A 25,317-nucleotide genomic window follows, 5' to 3' on the forward strand; every position below is an offset into this window, starting at 1 on the left:
CAGATAAGTGTAGTGTAGAGCAATCAAATGAGGGTATCCGATGATGGGCAAGACTGTGATTAACAAACCATTAGGAAACAGACAATGAATTTGTCAAGTTTTCATTTAGACAAATATGACTTTAAATCTTCCATTTCCAATGGATCCTTGTGTGATCAGAAACAAGTCGAAGGTGAATTTAATTCGGAACAGAAATGAAATATCAATTGCAAACGAAAGAGTATAAAAATCTAACAAATGATTTAATTTGTTACAAGTATACAATATACAACATTATCAGAAGTATACAACATTATCAGAAGTATACAACATCATTAAATTTTAAATAATTATTGCTTCCTTTTTCGGCTCTGAACAGCAAAGTCATCTTTCAGATCCTCATATATTTCCCTGAAACATACAAAATGATCCATTTAACAAGACTTCTACGGAAGAAACTTAACAATTTTCAAAAGGACATGTCTCACAAAAATATAATTCAAAGATTCTGAAAAATAATTCAACAATATCAATTTGAAAATGGTCAAAGATGTCTTAATAAGCTCTCTACTCAATAACTAAAATAGAAAGCCTTTGATTAATAAATGTTAGCTTCTATTTCCACATTTTGAAAATTTCCATTCTGTTAAACATATAATTTATACAGATTTTGAGTCACCAAATTACAAGACTTTTCCAGACTTTTCATATCTGTATCAACCATGAAAAACAGAGAAAGATGAAATTACAATTCGATGTGTTTTATTTTTACTTTAAATTTTTTGTGATCAGATAAAATATTTATTTCCATGTTCTTACTTGCTAAGGTAGAAAAAGATGTAACCACTTCTCTCCCGCTTAGAGCGCACCTCCGCCTCTGTTGACTTGGTGACGTGAGAGTCGTCACAACTGAACCATGCTCCTTTCTTCATATCATATACATCTGTTACATAATGCCCTGAAAACACACAAAATTAGAAAATGATTCAGGGGAGATCACTCTGACAAACCTATTTTATGACACTCAATGGCCGTCACCAATTTGAAACATGAGCAATTGGTTGTTGTTTTATGTGTATGTAATATTAATCACATTATAAGAACAGTCAGACAATAGTAAATAGTTGATGTTTGAGTTAGCCAGCATTTTGTTTGACAGCCAAGCAAGATGTATTTTTGTAACATAGTTTTATCTATCTCAGAAGAGTTGCATTTTTTTTTTATTCATGTCTGCATGCAGGGTTAACTCAATACAAAAGTATTTTTCGATATAAGAATCTAAGCTATATACATTTTATTGATAATATCAAATACATATACAACTTGTAAAATACTATCTTTTTTGTTCCAGACCAGGTGTGTTAAACAACACATCTCAAATATTTCCATATATCTCTGTTCAAGATGGCCAAACAAAATTACAAGTAAAACTGTTTGGTAAAGTCTATGATCTGAACACAACAAACAGTATACGGAAATGTTCATCTTTAAATTGATTTTTTGACAGAGATAAACTTAAGAATAACCTCACCTGCAACTGAAGTGCTACCCTGATGATTAACAATGCTGACCAGCTTGTAGGAGTATGGAAGGTCACCCTTCTGTATAAAACAAAAACATTAACTTTGTTATTTCAGATTTACTAGTAAAGACTAAAAGAATCTAACATGGGTCTGTTCCATGGACAGGGATATCTCAACCCGAGTGTAAGAGTTTGGCCAGTCAGCACGAGGCTTGCAGAGTGCTGGCCAGCCAAACTCTTACACGAGGGTCGAGATATCCTTGTTTGCGGAATAGACCCATGTTTGATTATTTTTCTCACATACTTGCAAGCAAATGTAAGTTTTTTTAAAGTATTTCAGCACGCCATCTGCAATGTTCCATGGAATGTGTGTCAAAATTAATGACATCGTCATTAAAGGCATGGTTACTCAAGGTAAAATGATGACGTTACGTTATTGTGAGCAGCGTCATATAGCGTGTGACAGCTGTCTTTACCACCCTGTGTAAGATCGATTTATCTTTTCCCTAGCAACCGATGGACAACCTTGTGAAGTATGTGAGAAATCTACAGTAATAATCATGAAAAGTATTGTTTCAAAAAGATTTTCCCCTTTAATTATTTCTATTAACAAGATTTCAATGCAAAGGGTAATCCAAAGTGTTGTAACTGTCATGAATTGTCAAAGCAGAAAAAATATCATGAGCCAAATGAAGTGCACAATTACATATAATAATCTGTTTTCATTGGAATTTGCCCAGTAATTCAGATAACATGTAGTTTTTCAAGAAGTTTAAAATAACGAAAGCATACACAGAGAACAAACCATAAGATGAGTGAGAATTACTGATGATAAAAAAATTCATTTAATGTTGCCAAGCAGAAGTTAAATTGTGACAATTTCCAGCAAACAGGTACTGTATAGTTGCTTAACTTCACTGGGCTAATTTTTCGCAGCTGTACCTGTCAGAACAAGTTTCCGAATTTCAAACAATGCTATTTTTCAAAATTTGCAACAGATTTATACATTCCACCTATATTCACTAACTGTGAAATCAAACATTACCAATTACACATACAAATGAAAATGCTGATTCTGGTACACTTGTTTCATGGTTATAATAACATGTTATGCTGCCAGCAGAACTGTATGTAACCTCACCTCATTTTCTACTACAGGAAGGTCGAGGTAAGTTTTGGAATCATCCCCTGATTGTGTCTGCACGTCTTTTTGCTCCGGTAGGGCATTCTCTTTATCTTCCAGCAACATCAGCTGAAAATCTATCGATAAACAAACATTTTAGTTTTAACTCTTCCTCATATATAAGATTTGATATTTGGTCATATTTATTGATCATGTGATTAGTCGGTCAAAATAGAGACAATAGATCCTTTCCATTTCAAACTTGTATTTTTGCTGCTTGAATATCATAAATATATACAGCAATAAAAATTTCCAATCTTTGTCATTTAACATTGTACAGGTATATCAATTCGGTGAGACATCCTATATCTAGATCCTGTTAAAAAAGATTACATTGAACAAATGCAAAAACAAATTCAACCACTGTTAGAGCCAGCAAATATTGATTGCTTAGACACCATTGTCAGAAATACCTTTTTAATGTAATTTTAAAGAAATTTTTACTATATATATTTCCCAATTAATGCAGGCACAGGATATTGTAAAATCTAGAAATAATATTACTTACCATCCTCATCCTCACAAAAAAGATTAGCAAAGTCTTGGTCCTGCCTCTCGGATGGAGTATTATCTTCTGTTTTACTCTGATCCGAGTGACCAACAGCTGGGCGATCCGAGTCATCTTCTTGACCATCACACAACTTATCATTGTCCAGTATTATCTCTGTCTTAACCTCTGTACCCTGACAATCTAAATCTATTACAGTGTCTGTATTGTTAACACTGTCACTTATTTCATCAACTGTTGATTTTGTCTGTTTTTGATTTAAATCATCTGTTGAATTTTCAACGAGTTCCGTTTTGATTTGTATTTCATCCACATCATACAAAGTACAGTCTGTTTTTGACATTTTTTCTTTCCCGAAGAGACAGGTTCGTGTAGTTTTTGTTGGAACTGTCTCATTCACAGCATGAGATTTGGTAGAGTTCGAGCCATGAGAGGAAGTGTGGTCTATGCATATGTTATCGGTTAATCTGTTTGAAGCATCTTCGGACATGGACGAATCTTGTAAGTTATGTCCTACAGAATCTGGGTTTACTTCTTCAGTAATCACGTCCAACATGGCGTCCGACATCCTGCCTTTCACAGGAAGACCACTAACGATATTTTCCTGACCATTGCTCAACTTCCTAACACAAAGAGGTGATTTTTGTAGAGGTTTTCCTGAGAATAACGTAGTGGTCTTTTCCTTCTGAACACAGTTTTGCCTGGTTTGTGAGGACATCTCCTCTGTCGAGTTGACTGAAGATGTTCTACATAAATCCTCATCTATTATTTGGCTGGTAGGTTTGTCTTCTTGTGTGTGGTCACTGGGTGTATGATTGGTAGTTTCAATCTCGTGTGTTTCATCCACATGAGGGATACGACTGGTTTCCATCAAACTCTGCTCTATAGCCAGCCTCATCTGTTCTTCCTCCGACATATTCTGAATGGTTTTACCGTAATCTGAAACAAGGATGGAAAACTATCATCAAAGATCGAAGTCTGCAATCAGGGAGTACAGAAAACTAAATCACTCACAATAAATGAAACATATCCACTGATTTCCTGTAAATATACAAACTAAATTTTATGCTCAATCTTTTTTGGAGTCTCTCTCAACCAGTCATTATGAACACTTTTAAAGGTATTTGATAATGTTTTAAATTTCTGACATGAAGAGGTCTAGATTTTGAAATCATTCATTTAATAGTCGAAATTGAGCTATCTATCATGATTGTCAGTGCATTTGAATGTGTCACTTACAAATACTAATGTTTAGGTCTACCTGTCCGGAATTCTTTTAATATAAACCATGTCTTTAATAACTAAGTGGAAGGCATTGTCATTGGAAAATAAAGTTTTAAAGGGACAGGGCACCTAACATAACCAAAAAGTGTTTTGAGAAAGTTCCAACATAAACGCATCCGGTGTGTGTAAATGTTATTCCCTTTTCGAGCTTCAACATTAATGCTTTATACGTCCTTGAAATATGTTAGACAACATGATCGATATTGTCTTTTTTCTTTCATTCCTTATATATTTTTTTCACTTCTCCTTGGTCCTGTGGGTATTTCTCATATCTTTGTCAGGACTGGGAAGCACTATTGACAAATTTCTTGGTAATAGGAACGTTCATTATCAACATTCCCCTGGCATTTTTTCTGCTGCCACATGTTTGAAAGATCATAGAGAAGCTTGTATGCAGCAGTGTATTGCAAGTATGCTTGTAAGGTTTTGTAGACCAAGATTCTGGTGACACTGATGTACAGGGGCCGCGGTGGCCGAGTGGTTAAGGTGTCCCGACACTTTAACACTAGCCCTCCACCTCTGGGTTGCGAGTTCGAAACCTACGTCGGGCAGTTGCCAGGTACTGACTGTAGGCCGGTGGTTTTTCTCCGGGTACTCCGGCTTTCCTCCACCTCCAAAACCTGGCACGTCCTTAAATGACCCTGGCTGTTAATAGGACGTTAAACAAAAACAAACCAAACAAACCAAATGTACACTGATGTCCAGGGAAAAAAATGGAATTCCAAATTCAGAATTATCATTAGATTATGTTTTACTAATTTCCAAAGAGTGCTACTAAATCTTAACATCACTATCAGAAATATGTGTTTCAAATGTATAATTGGCCTATTTAGGGACTGGTTTTTTGATATATATATAAAACCTTATATTTAGGGTCTTTCAGGGTCATAATCAAATCCAGAGTCTCCAGAATGTTTTTAGGACAACCCTTCTATAAAGCGTCTTTTCAAGGCCAGTGCAAATCCTGTAAACTGACTTGATTTGGGAGTTGCTCCTCTGACACATCATCTGACATTCAAAATATTGTTTCAGCCCAGCTGTAGATTTCTGTTTGGAACCAATTTGCATGGTTAACTGCAGTGAGCCTTGAATTTTGTCATGACATTTTCCAAGTGTCATGACAAGTCCAAGTACAGATATCAGATACAATTCACATGTACTTACCATGATCAAACTTCGAGGCTTTCTCTACCTCCACTCGGCTCATCTCCAACACCTTCTGTAGTTCACTCTCCTTCGTCTCATCTACATAATGCTGTAATCAGAAAATTTTTCTTTTTCATTGTTCATAAAATAAAGTCTAAAAAATACCAGTTTCTGCTTACTCTATACCAGCCCATTATTTTTGTGCCCACCCTGAAGTATTTTGGTAACAATTAGTTAAGGTTCCTTATCTGTACACATCAGCAAAAATTATCAAGAAACAAGAGATCCTTTAGGGATCTCGGTGCCAACCATTGAAAGATTTGTATGGGTCCTATGAAAGACTGATCCTATCTCTACTTTCCCTTTTTACCCCTCTTCCTTTTAATCATTTGATAACAAAGGGAATCTATATATGATATCGTTTGTGTGTGTGACTTTTATGTATTTATGTATTGATAATGTCTTAAAAATAAAATAAATATAAAAAAATATATGATATCTAAGAAAGATCTATGAAGAACTTTCCAGTATACATGTATATCGATGATATTTCCATTGTCAAAATCAAAGATGGCCACCAGTTGGCCATTTTGTTTTCTTGATCTGACTCAAAACTTAACGGTTTCAACTAGGAACCAAGAAGCCCTTAATATGAAGTCTGAAGTATCCATACAGTGCTTCTCAAGAAAAAGCAATAACAAGAATTCAGAACAGACCACTGACAATGACAACAAACCACAGATGTAGTGCGATTCGAACAGCATCAGATGGTGAACTAATGAAAAGATTTCCCAAATTACCTCACCATTTCTTTTCTGGCATTTTAGCCGAAATACATGTAGTATTTTCTGGCCTAATGTTCTGCTTTCTAAATCAAATTTATTCTAATGCTATTTAGAAAGACAACAACCAAGTTTTTCAATAATCATCAAGCTGAATAATTCTAAAAAGATTAATATTAGAAGTACATTAAAACAAGTCTTGGTAAAACATTGATCTCTTTTTATATAAGACGTGATAATTTGATCGCATCAGGGTCTATTCCTCTACGGTCATTAGCTTCCTGAACGCTACATACCTGGGTACGGTCGTTAGCTTACTGAAGACTACATACCTGGGTACGGTCGTTAGCTTACTGAAGACTACATACCTGGGTACGGTCGTTAGCTTACTGAAGACTACATACCTGGGTACGGTCGTTAGCTTACTGAAGACTACATACCTGGGTACGGTCGTTAGCTTACTGAAGACTACATACCTGGGTACTGTCGTTAGCTTCCTGAACACTACATACCTGGGTACTGTCGTTAGCTTCCTGAAGACTACATACCTGGGTACGGTCGTTAGCTTACTGAAGACTACATACCTGGGTACGGTCGTTAGCTTACTGAAGACTACATACCTGGGTACGGTCGTTAGCTTACTGAAGACTACATACCTGGGTACTGTCGTTAGCTTCCTGAACACTACATACCTGGGTACTGTCGTTAGCTTCCTGAAGACTACATACCTGGGTACGGTCGTTAGCTTACTGAAGACTATATACCTGGGTACGGTCGTTAGCTTACTGAACACTACATACAATGTACCTGGGTACGGTCGTTAGCTTACTAAACACTACATACCAGGGTACGGTCGTTAGCTTACTGAACACTACATACCTGGGTACTGTCGTTAGCTTACTAAACACTACATACCAGGGTACGGTCGTTAGCTTACTGAACACTACATACCTGGGTACTGTCGTTAGCTTACTAAACACTACATACCTGTACGGTCGTTAGCTTACTGAACACTACATACCTGGGTACGGTCGTTAGCTTACTAAACACTACATACCTGGGTACTGTCGTTAGCTTACTGAACACTACATACCTGGGTACTGTCGTTAGCTTACTGAACAATACATACCTGTACGGTCGTTAGCTTACTAAACACTACATACCAGGGTACGGTCGTTAGCTTACTGAACACTACATACCTGGGTACTGTCGTTAGCTTACTGAACACTACATACCTGTACGGTCGTTAGCTTACTGAACACTACATACCTGGGTACTGTCGTTAGCTTACTAAACACTACATACCTGGGTACTGTCGTTAGCTTCCTAAACACTTCATACCTGTACGGTCGTTAGCTTCCTGAACACTACATACCTGGGTACGGTTGTTAGCTTACTGAACACTACATACCTGGGTACGGTCGTTAGCTTACTAAATACTACATACCTGGGTACGGTCGTTAGCTTACTGAAGACTACATACCTGTACGGTCGTTAGCTTACTGAACACTACATACCTGTACGGTCGTTAGCTTACTGAACACTACATACCTGAGTACGGTTGTTAGCTTACTGAACACTACATACCTGGGTATGGTCGTTAGCTTACTGAAGACTACATACCTGTACGGTCGTTAGCTTACTGAACACTACATACCTGGGTACGGTCGTTAGCTTACTGAAGACTACATACCTGGGTACGGTCGTTAGCTTACTGAACGCTACATACCTGGGTACGGTCGTTAGCTTACTGAAGACTACATACCTGGGTACGGTCGTTAGCTTACTGAACACTACATACCTGTACGATCGTTAGCTTACTGAACACTTCATACCTGTACGGTCGTTAGCTTACTGAACACTACATACCTGGGTACGGTCGTTAGCTTACTAAACACTACATACCTGGGTACGGTCGTTAGCTTACTAAACACTACATACCTGGGTACGGTCGTTAGCTTACTGAACACTACATACCTGGGTACGGTCGTTAGCTTACTGAACACTACATACCTGGGTACGGTCGTTAGCTTACTGAACACTACATACCTGGGTATGGTCGTTAGCTTACTGAACACTACATACCTGTACGGTCGTTAGCTTACTGAACACTACATACCTGGGTACGGTCGTTAGCTTACTGAACACTTCATACCTGTACGGTCGTTAGCTTACTGAACACTACATACCTGGGTACGGTCGTTAGCTTACTGAAGACTACATACCTGGGTACGGTCGTTAGCTTACTAAACACTACAAACCTGTACGGTCGTTAGCTTCATGAACACTTCATACCTGTACGGTTGTTAGCTTACTGAACACTTCATACCTGTACGGTCGTTTGCTTACTAAACACTACATACCTGGGTACTGTCATTAGCTTACTGAACACTACATACCTGGGTACTGTCGTTAGCTTACTGAACACTACATACCTGTACGGTCGTTAGCTTCATGAACACTTCATACCTGTACGGTCGTTAGCTTACTAAACACTACATACCTGGGTACGGTCGTTAGCTTACTAAACACTACAAACTTGGGTACGGTCGTTAGCTTACTGAACGCTACAAACCTGGGTACGGTCGTTAGCTTCCTGAACGCTACAAACCTGAGTACGGTCATTAGCTTACTAAACACTACAAACTTGGGTACGGTCGTTAGCTTACTAAACACTACAAACTTGGGTACGGTCGTTAGCTTACTGAACACTTCATACCTGTACGGTCGTTAGCTTACTGAACACTACATACCTGGGTACGGTCGTTAGCTTACTGAAGACTACATACCTGGGTACGGTCGTTAGCTTACTAAACACTACAAACCTGTACGGTCGTTAGCTTCATGAACACTTCATACCTGTACGGTTGTTAGCTTACTGAACACTTCATACCTGTACGGTCGTTTGCTTACTAAACACTACATACCTGGGTACTGTCATTAGCTTACTGAACACTACATACCTGGGTACTGTCGTTAGCTTACTGAACACTACATACCTGTACGGTCGTTAGCTTCATGAACACTTCATACCTGTACGGTCGTTAGCTTACTAAACACTACATACCTGGGTACGGTCGTTAGCTTACTAAACACTACAAACTTGGGTACGGTCGTTAGCTTACTGAACGCTACAAACCTGGGTACGGTCGTCAGCTTCCTGAACGCTACAAACCTGAGTACGGTCATTAGCTTACTAAACACTACAAACTTGGGTACGGTCGTTAGCTTACTAAACACTACAAACTTGGGTACGGTCGTTAGCTTCATGAACACTTCATACCTGTACGGTTGTTAGCTTACTGAACACTTCATACCTGTACGGTCGTTTGCTTACTAAACACTACATACCTGGGTACTGTCATTAGCTTACTGAACACTACATACCTGGGTACTGTCGTTAGCTTACTAAACACTACATACCTGGGTACGGTCGTTAGCTTACTAAACACTACATACCTGTACGGTCGTTAGCTTCATGAACACTTCATACCTGTACGGTCGTTAGCTTACTGAACACTTCATACCTGTACGGTTGTTAGCTTACTAAACACCACATACCTGGGTACGGTCGTTAGCTTACTAAACACTACATACCTGGGTACTGTCATTAGCTTACTAAACACTACATACCTGGGTACTGTCATTAGCTTACTAAACACTACATACCTGGGTACTGTCGTTAGCTTACTGAACACTACATACCTGGGTACGGTCGTTAGCTTACTAAACACTACAAACTTGGGTACGGTCGTTAGCTTACTGAACGCTACAAACCTGGGTACGGTCGTTAGCTTCCAGCTGAACGCTACAAACCTGAGTACGGTCATTAGCTTACTAAACACTACAAACTTGGGTACGGTCGTTAGCTTAATAACACTACAAACTTGGGTACGGTCGTTAGCTTCATGAACACTTCATACCTGTACGGTCGTTAGCTTCATGAACACTTCATACCTGTACGGTCGTTAGCTTACTGAACACTACATACCTGGGTACGGTCGTTAGCTTACTGAACGCTACATACCTGGGTATGGTCGTTAGCTTCCTAAACACTTCATACCTTGGTATGGTCATTAGCTTCATGAACACTTCATACCTGTACGGTCGTTAGCTTCATGAACACTTCATACCTGTACGGTCGTTAGCTTCCTGAACGCTACATACCTGGGTATGGTCATTAGCTTCCTGAAGACTACATACCTGTACGGTCGTTAGCTTCCTGAGCACTACATACCTGGGTATGGTCATTAGCTTCATGAACACTTCATACCTGTATGGGCGTTAGCTTCCTGAACACTTCATACCTGTACGGTCGTTATCTTACTGAACACTTCATACCTGTACGGTCGTTAGCTTACTGAACGCTACATACCTGGGTATGGTCATTAGCTTCATGAACACTTCATATCTGTACGGGCGTTAGCTTCCTGAACACTTCATACCTGTACGGTCGTTAGCTTCCTGAACACTTCATACCTGTACGGTCGTTAGCTTACTGAACGCTACATACCTGAGTACGGTCATTAGCTTCCTGAACACTACATACCTGAGTACGGTCGTTAGCTTCCTGAAGACTAAGTTCAAGGGCACGAGCGAGATCTTTGTCCTCTTCATCATCTGGTCCATCTTCTATCATCAGAGGCATATCGGCTTTAATGTTATGATCCTCCTGTTAACAATGTGTTCTGTATTAGGCCTTCCTTAAAACATGTCCACTTTTCACAACTTTATACGATACATCAAATGTGTAAAATGTTTTACTTTTCAAGATGCAATCAATATCCCAGTAGTGAATGCCTTACCCGTTTAACCCAGTATTTCCAACTTTTCCCAGGATAAACCACTAATGTATGTGACCTTTCAAAGTGTAAACCTCACATCTCATGACTAACCCTAAACCCAAGATTCCAAAATTCCAGCAGTTATCAGTCATGTTTATCCAATATATATATTTTTTTTTTATATTTTTTTTTTATTTTTGAAGACATTTTAAATGCATAAATACATAAAAACACACACACAAACACACAACAATTCCAATAGCTATGGTTTACATAATCATAATATCATCTTCACATCATCAATATAACTAGATCTTTCTTCATCATAATCATCATCACCATAATCTCATCATCATCACAATCTCATCATCATGCTCATCATCATAATCATACTCATAATCATATTAATCATCATAGTCTCATCATAATTTTATCATCATAATCTCATCATCATTCTAATCTCATCATCATCATGATCATCCTCATCATCATACTAATCATCCTTATCTCATCATCATAATCATCATCATAATTTCATCATCATCATCACCATCATAATCATCATCATTAATATCATCATTATCATCATCAATTAAACTATGGTAAGTACATATAAAACCGATATATATATATATGAACAAAAAAGATACATGACAAACAATTGCACAAACGAATTTGCAATTAAACGATTCACAATATCTTTATCCTTTTGAACTATATACAATATATATATATTGTAAGTACTAACACAGAATCTAACATGACCAGTGTCTACAGGTACTGCATTATATTCTAACATTATCTTAATTCAGCACATTTCACACTGAAAACATCATGAAGAATTATTATTACGCTAACATCAGTACCTATAAATACATTACTTTCTATGAAAAGTATCATGGGCATGCCATGTCATCAACGCACTAACCTGTTAATGAAGTCGGCTATGCACTAAAATTTGAGCGTGCCAAAATAAGTATACTTGCAGCAGCTGATTCCAACTCACCCCCAGATCAAAGATCTTTGCTTTTTTGTAAGGTGTACTAGTGGCAATATCTTCCTTTTCATCCTCCTCCAGGGGTCTTGTCTTCTTGAATCTGAAACTTTCTCCGAGCTGTAAACGTCGCCGTGGTACGCTCTCATCTGAAGTCAAACTTTTGTCAGGTCTGCAGAAAAATCAGACGTATATATCTTAACATGTCCAGTTCAAGATTTCACTAGCAGTTCTGGGCTAAATTTGGTGCTTAGATGGCTGTCACACTTTCAGAAATGGAACATGTCCAGTTAAGATATCAAAAGCTGGTCTAGACTACAGTTAGTACTTTGATGGATATTGTGTTTTCAGAAACAGAACATTTCCATCCTGTTATATATTTAACAAGAATATTTCAAGGCTGCAATTTTCTACAATTTTCATTGTTGCAGACAGTTTAGCAGGTATTGTCAAGGAGATATACATCAGAAGCATAAGCTTAAAATATTTTGGAAAACAAGGTTAAGTCGTGTATTGTAAGGTAGGAGTAAAAGTATTGTATACAGAGATTGATAATTAGAATATATATATCTAGATATATTTAAAATGCAGCATGACAGGAAAACACATAAACTCTGAGCTGAAAATATTTAAGTAACTCATGATAAAATTCTTGTATTGTACAGGAGAATACAACAAGCCTGGTTTGGTTCTACATGTCACTGTGCCAGAGAAAAGGAAAAGAATTACATCGGGTGGAAGGGTATACGTACGTTTTGTATTGGTCGGGACACTGGAGCAGGGCCGGATATGGTGGAAAGGTGTCTTCCTCACAGTGAGCATCCAGTGAAAGGAAGCGAGTGATACTGATACTTTGGGCCGTCTTAGTGTTGATGATACTCTGATCAAAGTTGTATCTCTTCAGGTGTAACACCAGAACCCTAAAAACATCAGTACATGTAGATAAATACCTCAAACTGAAACTGAACCCAAAAAACATTCATACAGGTAAATATCTCAAACTGAAACGGCTTCTACCAATTATACAACAGTACAGGTAAATATCTCAAACTGAAACTGTATCTACCAATTATACAACAGTACAGCAGGGCATCCATTAACCCGAGACCTCGGGTCAATGACGCAGCAAAATTTAATTTGACGCACGACTTTTGCATGCCGTGCGTCAATCTGACGCTTCACATTTTGACCACCACTGTCATTAGTCTATGTGTTGTCCAATACCCAGGCTCAACAAAGAGTATATTTGCTATGGTCAGTGACACTAATTAGTAGAATACCCCTAGGAGTCAATTAAAAGAGCCACTCAACTGTGACTAATCCAACAGTCGCTGCCGATTGCCAAATTGGGGCACAGGTGAAGTATCCACTGTACCTACCTGTAGAGGCCGATCTGTACTTTATTCTAAGCAATCACATTTTAATAATTGAAATAAGTAAGCTATAGTAGATTTCCATCCCAACAAATTAATGTAACATATGTTTGTGATAACTTTCAATCATGTACATAACAAGAATGAGATCGTAAGCAGGCCTAGTTTGCATCATGCCAACACAGGCGGCAGCCATTTTGTTGTTAACCTGAATAACCTTACATATACATGACCTCTGCAGTGCATTTGACAGGGTGGGAAGCGTAAATCAATCCTGTTATATTTTGGCGGCAAATATGAAAACATGATTTGCATACAAAAATAACCTCTAGAGGCTGAGCAGATTAAAAAAAAAAAAAAATGGTTTTATAAATTATGCTTAACCATTGTAACACATTTAAACATAATTTCAGCCAGAAAACTGTGATACAAATTTATTTGTTAAAAGCTTTACAAGAAATTTATTTCAGTGATTAAATTAAATAAAAAAAAAAATTATGTTTTAATTCTGCTTTATTCAAACAAAAATATATAATTTAAAGAAAAGTTCAAATTTTTAAAACACTTTTATTTAATATAAACAACAATTGGATAATAAATTAAGATGAACTAAGTTCTTTTGAATTTTTAATTAAATATAATGTTAAAAAAAAAGACGCTTTTATCAGCTTACATTCGGAAACGATTAACCGTCAAGTTTGAGAATTCCATATTTTGACTCTCAGGATTTTGATTTGACTCTCAGGATTTCAAAGCTGAGGGTCACTGACTCTTGAGATTTTAATCCTACTGGATGCCCTGGTACAGGTAAATATCTCAAACTGAAACTGCTTCTACCAATTATACAACAGTACAGGTGAATATCTCAAACTGAAACTGTATCTACCAATTATACAACAGTACAGGTAAATATCTCAAACTGAAACTGTATCTACCAATTATACAACAGTACAGGTAAATATCTCAAACTGAAACGGCTTCTACCAATTATACAACAGTACAGGTAAATATTTAAAACTAAAACTGCTTCTACCAATTATACAACAGTACAGGTGAATATCTCAAACTGAAACTGTATCTACCAATTATTAAATCTTAAATTGTTTTAAGTTTAAATTTTTAAAGAAATTTAGGTCTTCTTTTTTCTTCAGAGTTTTCTGGCATTGTTTTAATCAGAACAAAATCATCTTGAAAATCTCTGTAAAATATATTTAAGTAAACAGTTTTCTATGAATTAAAAGTGTTTTTCAATGCTCTGCAGTTTGAAAAACAAAATTTGACATGGTTGCAGTCATAACTATCCATATTTGGGAGGGAGATTCCAATAAATTTTCTACTATTCAGACAAACTGAACAGCAAACTTTTTAACTGTTTATGATTTTAAAATTCCTTTTAGTCAAGAAGAAAGAATAGTTTAAAATAAATAGTTTTAAGATGTTAGCCTGTCAAAATGAGGTGAAAATAAATGTACTATTCTTTGGCTTGAAAATTTAAAATATGCAAAATTTCTTACATGGAAATTTCAAGAATGCTGTAAAGTATAATGCGGTGTAAAAATGACAATGGATATGTTACTACCATCACCTACCTTGGAAGCCGAGTAAATTTATGAGTCACTTCGGACTTATTACTCCCACATTTTTCACACATGTATTCAATTGCCTCCGACCGAAAGAACAAATCCAGTGCATTCTGAATGGAAGAGGGATCACCATTTTTCCTGAACAAAATCAAACATGTTTGTATTAAAAGAAACATAAAAATATGTCGTCACTCCTACTGCAGCTAAATTCAATCAGCGATATTCTTTGCTATGTTATAAATGGAAAACAGGCTGTTCCCTTGGCAAAAATATGTTATTTTCTAAAAATGAAAATAAGGGATTATCTTTTCAACTTTAATCAAATGTTACTATACTAGACTTTCCAAATTCATGCAGGCTGTTGGAAAACAAGGAAGAAAATAGCACTGAGCACACATGTGATAAATTATTTCTGCAATTTATGAGCAATGATTCTTGTAGGGAATGAGGAATGATTCTTTTTAAGTGTTATAGCAACAGCAAGTTTTATGCTCGTATCAGTGGAACTTTTTAATCAACATGGTTAAAACTATCTCTACGTACCTTCGTCTTGGCATATCCACGGACAGGTCATTAAACTGCTCTGCCTTTGTGACAACCTCCTGACAACTACAAAGGAAAACATTCTTATGTTTCTATCAGGTAAACTAAGACAGCAAACGGCCAAACACTAACCAGTTAAACGGACTCTGTGAGGTTAAATGTCTATTATCTTATAGTTGTAATTTGTCAAATATATTGATAGTATCATGACCCTTGTTACACCGCAAAATCATCATGGACAAAAGATGGTGGTGTGTCAAGGGTAGGCTGTATATATCAGGTCAATTTCACAAGTATTTCCTAATGAAGTTCATAAACCAGCAGCCAAAATTTTCTTCATGGAGGATCAAATTCACTGTTCGTTCAGATGCCACATTCCTAGGGTTAACACATGGGAAATATGACTTTGAGAATGAGAGATATAAGTTTACTTCAGACAGGTGATGGAGTGGAGGACTTCCATTTCGAAGTTCTGTACAGTGGGGTTGATGTATTGAGTGTCAGCGTCAGATTCTTCCCTGTGAGGACTGGGCGTGGAGCTAGCAACCTTGGTCACCTCCTCCTTCAGCTGGTCCAACACCTGACCAAGGAACTCGTGTGCATCCTGTAAAATCATTGATAACAAATCTAAACTCGGGGTATAATAGAATCTTTCACCCCGTGGGGGTGAGACAGGGGAATCTCAACCCGAGGGGAAGATTCTTAAGTTGCCAAACACCAGGCTTGCCAAGTGTATGGCAGCTGATCTTAATTCACAACAAGGGCAGAACTTGATGCGAGGTGAACAAAGTTGACAATCATTGTATTGTCGCCATGACGTCATAGTATTGTTGACGTGACAACATGCCATTGCTGAGAACTTACAAAGAGCTTGTGTAGCTTGTCCCCTAGCTGGGCATTTAAAAGATTATAGTACCTCGGAATTCCGACGTAACAAGCGTAGGAGAGATGCTGACTCAGAGGACGGGGACGGAAGGGCAGTTCGCGGTTAACGCTTGTGTTTTTTAAACTGTACTTTGGAAAAATAAACTATTGGACCCGTATGGTGAGAAAAGAAAATCTCACATCGGTAAAATTTTGGATATCCCTGTCCAGGGTAAGAAAAATGATTGTCCTTCACTCTCTTGAGGGTGAGATGAGGATCTCAACGTAAGGGTGAATATCCCAATTTTGACAAATACAAGGCTTACTGCCCTTAAAATGAAAATTACATTGATCTTAGTGGGGTACACTACACTGCAAGGTAAACAGGTAACATAAAGGGAGGTAACTTACATGTTGTTGGTAGCCTGAAAATCTCTTGGCTGTTGTGGATATTGCAGACTTAACATTCCGTAGCATATCCCTTCTTACATGCTCGGGAAGAGTTTTACTTCTAGATCGAAGTAATTTATACAGGGCACTGCAGAGAAATATTCATCATTTAGTCCAACGTTAAGCAATTTAAATACGAAATAATCTTTCTCAATTTATCTCAAAATGAGCAAATGCCTAGTTTCTGATATATGATGCTTACTATAGCTGATCATCAAATTGCTGAATATCAATATTGATTCAGAATGTAAAATTCAGTGAGTTTTAACCTGTAAAGAAAATGTCAATAGGGCCTGTATCATTCAATAATAATCCAAATTTGCCAAATACATTTAACACTTACAACCAAAATATTTCAAGATCAAATGTATGGAAACAGTATATGCTTTCTGTCACTGGTCTTTATTGCTTATCACTGGAGGAAATTTGGTTAATTTGGAAGAAAATTTGGCCAATTATCAAACAAAAAAGTACCTCAGGAAATTCCCTACCTGGGTATCTGTTCAGAATACAGACCTGTACAGAGACTGGGAATGGAGTGACTTCATCACTCGACCGTTAGAAAAGAGCAAGTCATTGGAAAAGGTATCCAGACAGAACAGTGACTGCAGAATTGCATTCATGTAGCACGTATTTCCAAGGTTGGAGAAACTGTAACAAAAGATGTAATACTCACATTTTTGATCTGTAATACCAATCAATAACAATCTGAATCCAATTTAGCAACTGGAAAGCTGGTTTTATGAGAAAACATATGTCTACCCTTATTATTTGACCTTTGATCTTAAAATCCAGGTCACAGTGACCTAATTCAAGAGCAAAGTACATTGCATGCGGATGACACATCTTTATTTCAAGTGTCATGAAGACAACTTTATCCTTCTACCATGCAGCAAGGCCATGAAAATGAAAATATGTATTATTTATCATCGTTTACAAGTTATTTTCATGGCTGTAACCGTCGTTACTGTGTCATAACACTGTGACGTCATAAATAATGAATATATGACGTCACATTATATTCTTTGTGGAGAAAAACAGTGTCTGAGTAAAAATTCTCATGTATATATAAAATAGATTGAAAAATTGTCATTTTTATTCTTATCATAGTTATGTGATGAACAGAATCTAACATTTGTGTCTACCACTCAGGTATGATCCATTATTTAACAGATCTGTTATGGAGGAGAGAACAAGTACTAATACAATGCTTCTCCCTTCAGTCACAGCGGAGATATTGTAAAATTCTGTAACTGATCATTAAAATTAATACGTAATTTTCATTTTATTCTGATTTCGATTCACCCTTGAACATTAAGTTGGTGGGGCTCTGTAGGGTTGATGGAGATTGTTGTAGAGGATTAGCCTGTTCCAAATTTGAAACTAGCTACCAAGAGTAAGGGCCGAGGACTTTCTGCAACAGCAACAGGTCATTTAATATCTCGGACCATGATAAGAGTTTGTAGCTGATTAAATTTTATAATTAATTACCCTTGTAGGCTTTTGGGTTGGGCTTGAAGTTGGTTGTTCCCGGAGGGAGTTGTATTAGATTTGTTCCAGGTGTAGTTTATCGAGTCAGACAGACGAGGACGTTTCTGTTGTGTTGGGTCAGGCATCATCCCAGGTGTTCTTTTTAAATTACTGTCACAAAATATAAATCACATTAAATTACTGTCACAAAATATAAATCACATTTAAATTACTGTCACAAAATATAAATCACATTTTAATTACTGTCACAAAATATAAATCACATTAAATTACTATCACAAAATATAAATCACATTAAATTACTGTCACAAAATACAAATCACATTCAAATTACTGTCACAAAATATAAATCACATTTAAATTACTGTCACAAAATATAAATCACATTTAAATTACTGTCACAAAAATATAAATCGCATTTAAATTACTGTCACAAAATATAAATCACATTTAAATTACTGTCACAAAATATAAATCACATTAAATTACTGTCACAAAATACAAATCACATTAAATTACTGTCACAAAATACAAATCACATTCAAATTACTGTCACAAAATATAAATCACATTTAAATTACTGTCACAAAATATAAATCACATTTAAATTACTGTCACAAAATATAAATCGCATTCAAATTACCGTCACAAAAATATAAATCACCTTGAGATGGCAACTAAAATATAATATAGATGTACACAAACATGCATCGAAATATTTTTTTAGGCATATAAAAATTTTCAAAGGACTCTCATATCTCCCAATACACAAGATGTATCTTTTTTGTTAAATGATGAGTTATCACTGAAAACTGGAAGGAAATATACAGACACTTAAATGTCAGAAATACCTTGAAACTGAAAACGCCCCATAACTTCGAGGGGTTGAAGATGAACTACTATAGAATCCAGACGTCTCAATCTGCTGGAGGTGGTTACGGGCCTTTTCCAATCCGTTCTGTAAGTACTTTTGGTTCTTCTCCTTTGAAACCTGACCTCTGTATAATGGGAAAATGCATCATCACCATGCAAACAAGAACTTTGACAGCAGTGGATGCATTGCATGTGTACACAAGGAGCATTTTTTCTTGGCCATTTTTGGAAACTGGCATTTGATGAAGTTCAAATTTTTTTGTGAAGCAACAGAGTAAATTATTTTTTTTTTAATTTGAAGGACATAGGAAGAACAGGTTGCTGGATTTTGTATTCTTAAACTGAAATTACCTAGACTAAAATTGGATTTCTGAGAATTTTGATGACTTCATTGGGGAAATAACGATATACATTATCAGTCAAATGTGGCCTTATTTGTGAAATGGTGCAACATTTAGATGACATTACTGTAAGTGGGGCAATTTTATACATATAAATTTGAAATTACAGACAAATTCAACTAAATGATTACAAAATATATCCAATATTCTTATCCCCCAGCAACTTTGAGACACTATCATCAAGTATTGATGAAATGAAATTTACCTGTTTTGATTTTCTTTGAATTCATTCTCATCATCAGTATCTTCAAACAGTGTTACCTCTTCTGACTTCTTCTTTACACTGAAGTCAAAACAAGGTCTACAACTAATCATGATACTGTGCCTAGTGCAACAATCCATACATGTACGTTTTAACATAACTGAAAATGCTGCAATTTAAATATTTCAGTTCATTTTTGGAACCAAAGTAATTTTTGGTTTTTGCTTTGTTTTTGTGTTTAAATTCAAATGATCTGTAAGTATAATTTAGATCAAATTATTAAAATCAAGATAAAAATCCAGAGAGACAGAACTTTTACTTTAATAACCTTATTTTGCCCGAGATATTAAAACAAGTCATAATATATTTCACAATGACACTGCCGTAACGTAGGTACTGAACAAGTACATGTATATATATATATTAACAGCAACAATAAACCAAGAATTAATTGCCATGGGACTGTCAGGTTTAAATCTCTAACTGCACAAAACTGATGGCAAAATCCAACTATAAAGCAACTATCTGAATTTAAAATGTCTAATGGTTGGACTAAAACTAAGACACATGCTACTGCAGTTTCTGATTCCAAAGAAATATCAACTAATAATACCTTGTGAAGTTGGAGTCTTTGGTAAGCCCTTGTTTGGAAGGTGTCTGTTGCCACCCAGTAATGCACACTGTGGCAGGGTTCTGCTGAGATTCGGATGCTGAAATGGAGTTAATGTGTTTTACTCATTTGATCCTATACACATCAAAATTGACTTATTTGTTATGTATGACCATATGCCCATGCTTACTTTACTGTCACTATGAACTAAATGCAGTTTTATCCTTCTTTGCATTTTGTTACCCGAAGCAGACTTTTTCAACAGAGAAATATTTAAAACAAATCTCAAGTACAAGCCCAGTGAGTGTGTGATGTTAAAGGCTGCTTTATATCATATTTTGTCTCATCATATTAAACTAGCGCAAAACTGATGCCAACTTTAGAGTGCTACCTCACTGGAGCACATATTGCTAAAGACGCCCAGCTTGTCTCTACACCTGGCCACATTATACTGACACAGTAGTAGAAATGCATAACAAAAATATATTTACAGGAACAAAAACCTGTTAAGGATTGAGAAAAGTTTTACAGCTTTGCCTTTATATAAGTTAATTATGTGTTCCTCTGAATTGGATTGATAAATACAGCAGTTTATTATTTTTAACTTATTAACGTTAATTCAATTTATTTAAAATACCAATTTTTCCAGCACAGATGTCTTTGATGAGTTGATCCAACACTGACATCGGTTGTGTGTTCTGAGAAGTATTGTTCTCAGGTTTAAATTGGATGGCTGAAGCTTCAGATCTGTTTCTCAGGGTGATAACTAGTTGGTTCTTGCAGATCACTCCTTCAATATTTGCATTGTTCACCTGAAAAAATATGAACATTTGATAAATTTTTCTTTCTTTCAACTTTCAAGTATTCGAGCTCAATTTTCCGTTTCAAGTCCGTGAACATTTGATAATTTTTTTTTCAAGTTTTAAGTATTCTACCTCAATTTCCTGTTTTAAGTCCATGCTCTATTTTTGGGAGCCCTTAATTCATTAAATAAATATTACCAAAATCTTTATACTGTTTCCTTTGCTCTGAGGCACTTAATTCTGAAATTTCTGCTCAAAATCTGCTCATCAATACATGAGAATTAGTCTTATACCATTTAGAGTGAAGATAGATTAAACCACCTCTTCTTGTGAGTCCATTCCTCTCTTAGCTTCCAGCTTGTGTTAAACCTAACTTCAGATAACCAGAATGAAAAGAGAATTTTTCATATTTTTCTTGAAAAACACTAAACATGTCCATAGATTACCTCAGTTGATATTACAGACTTGTTTGGGGATGTACAGTAGAAGACTTCCAGTTTCCATCTGCCATTGACACAGTGTACACAGACACTCCCAGTCTTCCACTTTCCTGACCCTATTGTAATGCCCCTCTGCTTTACATGGCCGTAACAGGCATACTTCTTGTTGACGTCCCATTTCATCACCTTCAAACACAACAAATATCCATTATTTTTAAATATTACCTAAAAAGAAAGAGAGCAAGGGATCACTCAAGTGGAATGATAAACTATTTCCGTGTCCCAAACTGTATTTCTGTGTCCCAAACTATATTTCCCTGTCCCAAACTGTATTGCTGTGTCCCAAACTGTATTTCCTTGTTCCAAACTGTATTTCGGTGTCCCAAACTATATTTCCCCAGTCCCAATATGTACTTCCCTGTCCCAAACTGTATTCCCCTGTCCCAAACTATATTTCCCTGTCCCAAACTGTACTTCCCTGTCCCAAACTGTATTTCTCTGTCCCAAACTGTATTTCCCTGTCCCAAACTGTATTTCTCTGTCCCAAACTGTATTTCTCTGTCCCAAACTATATTTCCCTGTCCCAAACTATATTTCGCTGTCCCAAACTGTATTTCTCTGTCCCAAACTGTATTTCTCTGTCCCAAACTATATTTCCCTGTCCCAAACTGTACTTCCCTGTCCCAAACTGTACTTCCCTGTCCCAAACTGTATTTCTCTGTCCCAAACTGTATTTCTCTGTCCCAAACTGTATTTCCCTGTCCCAAACTGTATTTCTCTGTCCCAAACTGTATTTCCCCAGTGTTCTAAAGTAAAGGTGGTCTGATAGCCAGAGGCTATAGAAAACCTGGTCGGTCTATGTAAAATTCCTAAGTGTTGGCCCGATTGGCTATGAAAATTTGAGTCCTGACATACATTACAATTCATGTAAACAACATTCCAATATTTTCAGACAAACGATCATATGAAATCAGAACTTACAATTGAGGTGTTTTCACTGAGAACAGCACATTATTGGCTTCAAACATTTGAGTGAGTATGAACTGGATGATGCAAGTGTTTGCGTGACACAGCTATGCTACTTTCATCAATATGTATTTGACTTGGGCTATGGGATTTCAATTTTCTGTAGACCAATTGTCTAAGGAATTTTCATATATACTTTCATACACTGTTTCCCTATCCCAATCTGTATTCCCCTGTCCAAAACAACATTTCTCCTGTCCCAATCTGTACTTCCCTGTCCCAAACTGTGCTTCCCTGTCTCAAACTGTATTTCCCTGTCCCAAACTGTATTTCCCTGTCCCAAACTGTATTCCCCTGTCCCAAACTACATTTCCCCTGTCCCAATATGTACTTCCCTGTCCCACACTGTATTCCCCTGTCCCAAACTACATTTCCCCTGTCCCAATCTGTACTTCCCTATCCCAAACTGTACTTCCCTGTCCAAAACTGTATTCCCCTGTCCCAAACTGTATTCCCCTGTTCCAAACTGTACTTCCCTGTCCCAAACTGTACTTCCCTGTCCAAACTATATTTCTCTGTCCCAAACTATATTTCTCTGTCCCAAACTGTATTCCCCTGTCCCAAACTACATTTCCCCTGTCCCAATATGTACTTCCCTGTCCCAAACTGTATTCCCCTGTCCCAAACTACATTTCCCCTGTCCCAAACTGTACTTCCCTGTCCAAAACTGTATTTCCTTATCCCAACTGTATTCCCTTGTCCTATAAACTGTATTTCCCTATCCCAACTGTATTTTCCTGGATCGTTTCCATGTATTATAAATGGTGTATGTTCGTTGAATTGTTTACTTGTATCAGATATATCATTGTCACGCAACACCTGTTATTTGTAGCATTTTGGGGGATGTGGGGTTTTTTTGGCAACATTATGAGTAATGGAAGGAAATCGCGGGTCTGACGATAACCATCTGCCAGAAATTGTCTGTCATTCAGAGATACGTTATCACAGCTATAGCCAACTTGACATGCCCATGTCCGGCCCAGGAAGCTTGAGCTGTCCAGCCATTGGACAAACCAGATGCAGAGGACATATATATCTCATCACCAGGGACTCGGCCATCACCCCCTAGGACATATCTCATCACCAGGGACTCGGCCATCACCCCCTAGGACATATCTCATCACCAGGGACTCGGCCATCACCCCCTAGGACATATCTCATCACCAGGGACTCGGCCATCACCCCCTAGGACATATCTCATCACCAGGGACTCGGCCATCACCCCCTAGGACATATATCTCATCACCAGGGACTCGGCCATCACCCCCTAGGACATATCTCATCACCAGGGACTCGGCCATCACCCCCTAGGACATATCTCATCACCAGGGACTCGGCCATCACCCCCGGCCATATATCTCATCACCAGGGACTCGGCCATCACCCCCGGCCATATCTCATCACCAGGGACTCAGCCATCACCCCCGGCCATATCTCATCACCAGGGACTCGGCCATCACCTCCTAGGACATATCTCATCACCAGGGACATCACCCCCTAGGACATATCTCATCACCAGGGACTCAGCCATTAACCCCTAGGACATATCTCATCACCAGGGACTCAGCCATCACCCCCTAGGACATATCTCATCACCAGGGACTCGGCCATCACCCCCTAGGACATATCTCATCACCAGGGACACAGCCATTACCCCCTAGGACATATCTCGTCACCAGGGACTCAGCCATTACCCCCTTGCATCACCCAAGCACAAGTCTTTGACCCAAAAATATATGATAGGGGATGTAAATTAAACCAACCAAAATGCAACCTAACTATATTTATCAAGCACTGTGCTGGAGTCCAGCAAATTTGTTCTAACTTAATTTACAAAAATATAAAAAAAAAATCCGACAATTTACTCACATTTACCGATTAAATTTTCTAAAATTTTTTTTCTTTAAACATTTCATTTAAAGAAATGTCATTTTTTGACTCCCAGTTTAAGATTGTCTTTGGTTTGATAGACCTTTCAATAACTAATTAATATCGTAGGTTAGCTAGAGTCGAATGTAAGAGACCACGTGAGAATGATAATAATATATATTTATTTATAAACAAAAGGTATTCTGAAAGTGTACATTCAAAAGTATGTAATTGTTACAAATTACAAAAAGGGGCTAAGTAAGCAATAACACTTCGTTTCTTTTAAATCCATATCTATCAAATAACGGCATAAATATGCCGGTATTGTGAACATTTTCCGCAACAATAACAAATTCAGTTCGGGAAGGGGGGGGATGTTGCGCCAGGCGGCGGCCATTGCGATTCATTTTGTCTGCAACTCACACCTTACATCCTGGTGACCTGTTGATTGAATATAACACAGACGATCTCATACTTACCATCTCGACGATCAAACCAAAAACAACGTATTCTTCTACATTATTCCAATACTTTCTTCATTTCATAAAAATAACTCTTCTTTCGCGGGGAAAACACAGGAAATCGAGACGACTTCCGTCAGATAATT

The 25,317-nt window shown here is 37.2% G+C and overlaps 1 protein-coding gene across 3 annotated transcripts; it reads right to left on the reverse strand.

The window, feature by feature from the left end:
- Positions 1 to 221: 221 nt before the first annotated feature.
- Positions 222 to 25,315, reverse strand: LOC117317585 (ubiquitin carboxyl-terminal hydrolase 37-like). Of its 3 annotated transcripts, XM_033872434.1 has the most exons (22): positions 25,190 to 25,315; positions 21,822 to 22,001; positions 21,210 to 21,384; positions 20,576 to 20,672; positions 19,966 to 20,061; positions 19,338 to 19,484; positions 18,487 to 18,636; positions 17,512 to 17,646; positions 16,957 to 17,083; positions 16,113 to 16,285; positions 15,682 to 15,747; positions 15,145 to 15,276; positions 12,935 to 13,102; positions 12,195 to 12,354; positions 10,975 to 11,076; positions 7,748 to 7,764; positions 5,641 to 5,735; positions 3,193 to 4,131; positions 2,643 to 2,761; positions 1,511 to 1,580; positions 799 to 937; positions 222 to 390 (listed from the first exon to the last, which is right to left on the reverse strand). In XM_033872434.1, the coding sequence occupies exons 1-22, from the start codon at positions 25,190 to 25,192 to the stop codon at positions 330 to 332; spliced, it is 3,351 nt and encodes a 1,116-aa protein (XP_033728325.1). In that variant the 5' UTR covers positions 25,193 to 25,315; the 3' UTR covers positions 222 to 329. The 3 variants fall into 3 exon arrangements, with proteins under 3 accessions (XP_033728325.1, XP_033728326.1, XP_033728324.1); XM_033872435.1 differs by lacking the exon at positions 7,748 to 7,764 and having other exon boundaries at positions 5,641 to 5,731; positions 10,954 to 11,076; positions 19,966 to 20,043; XM_033872433.1 differs by lacking the exon at positions 7,748 to 7,764 and having other exon boundaries at positions 5,641 to 5,731; positions 10,954 to 11,076.
- Between the last annotated feature and the right edge of the window lie 2 nt (positions 25,316 to 25,317).

This window comes from Pecten maximus, chromosome 19 (assembly GCF_902652985.1).
Source record: "Pecten maximus chromosome 19, xPecMax1.1, whole genome shotgun sequence".
Classification (NCBI taxonomy): domain Eukaryota; kingdom Metazoa; phylum Mollusca; class Bivalvia; order Pectinida; family Pectinidae; genus Pecten; species Pecten maximus.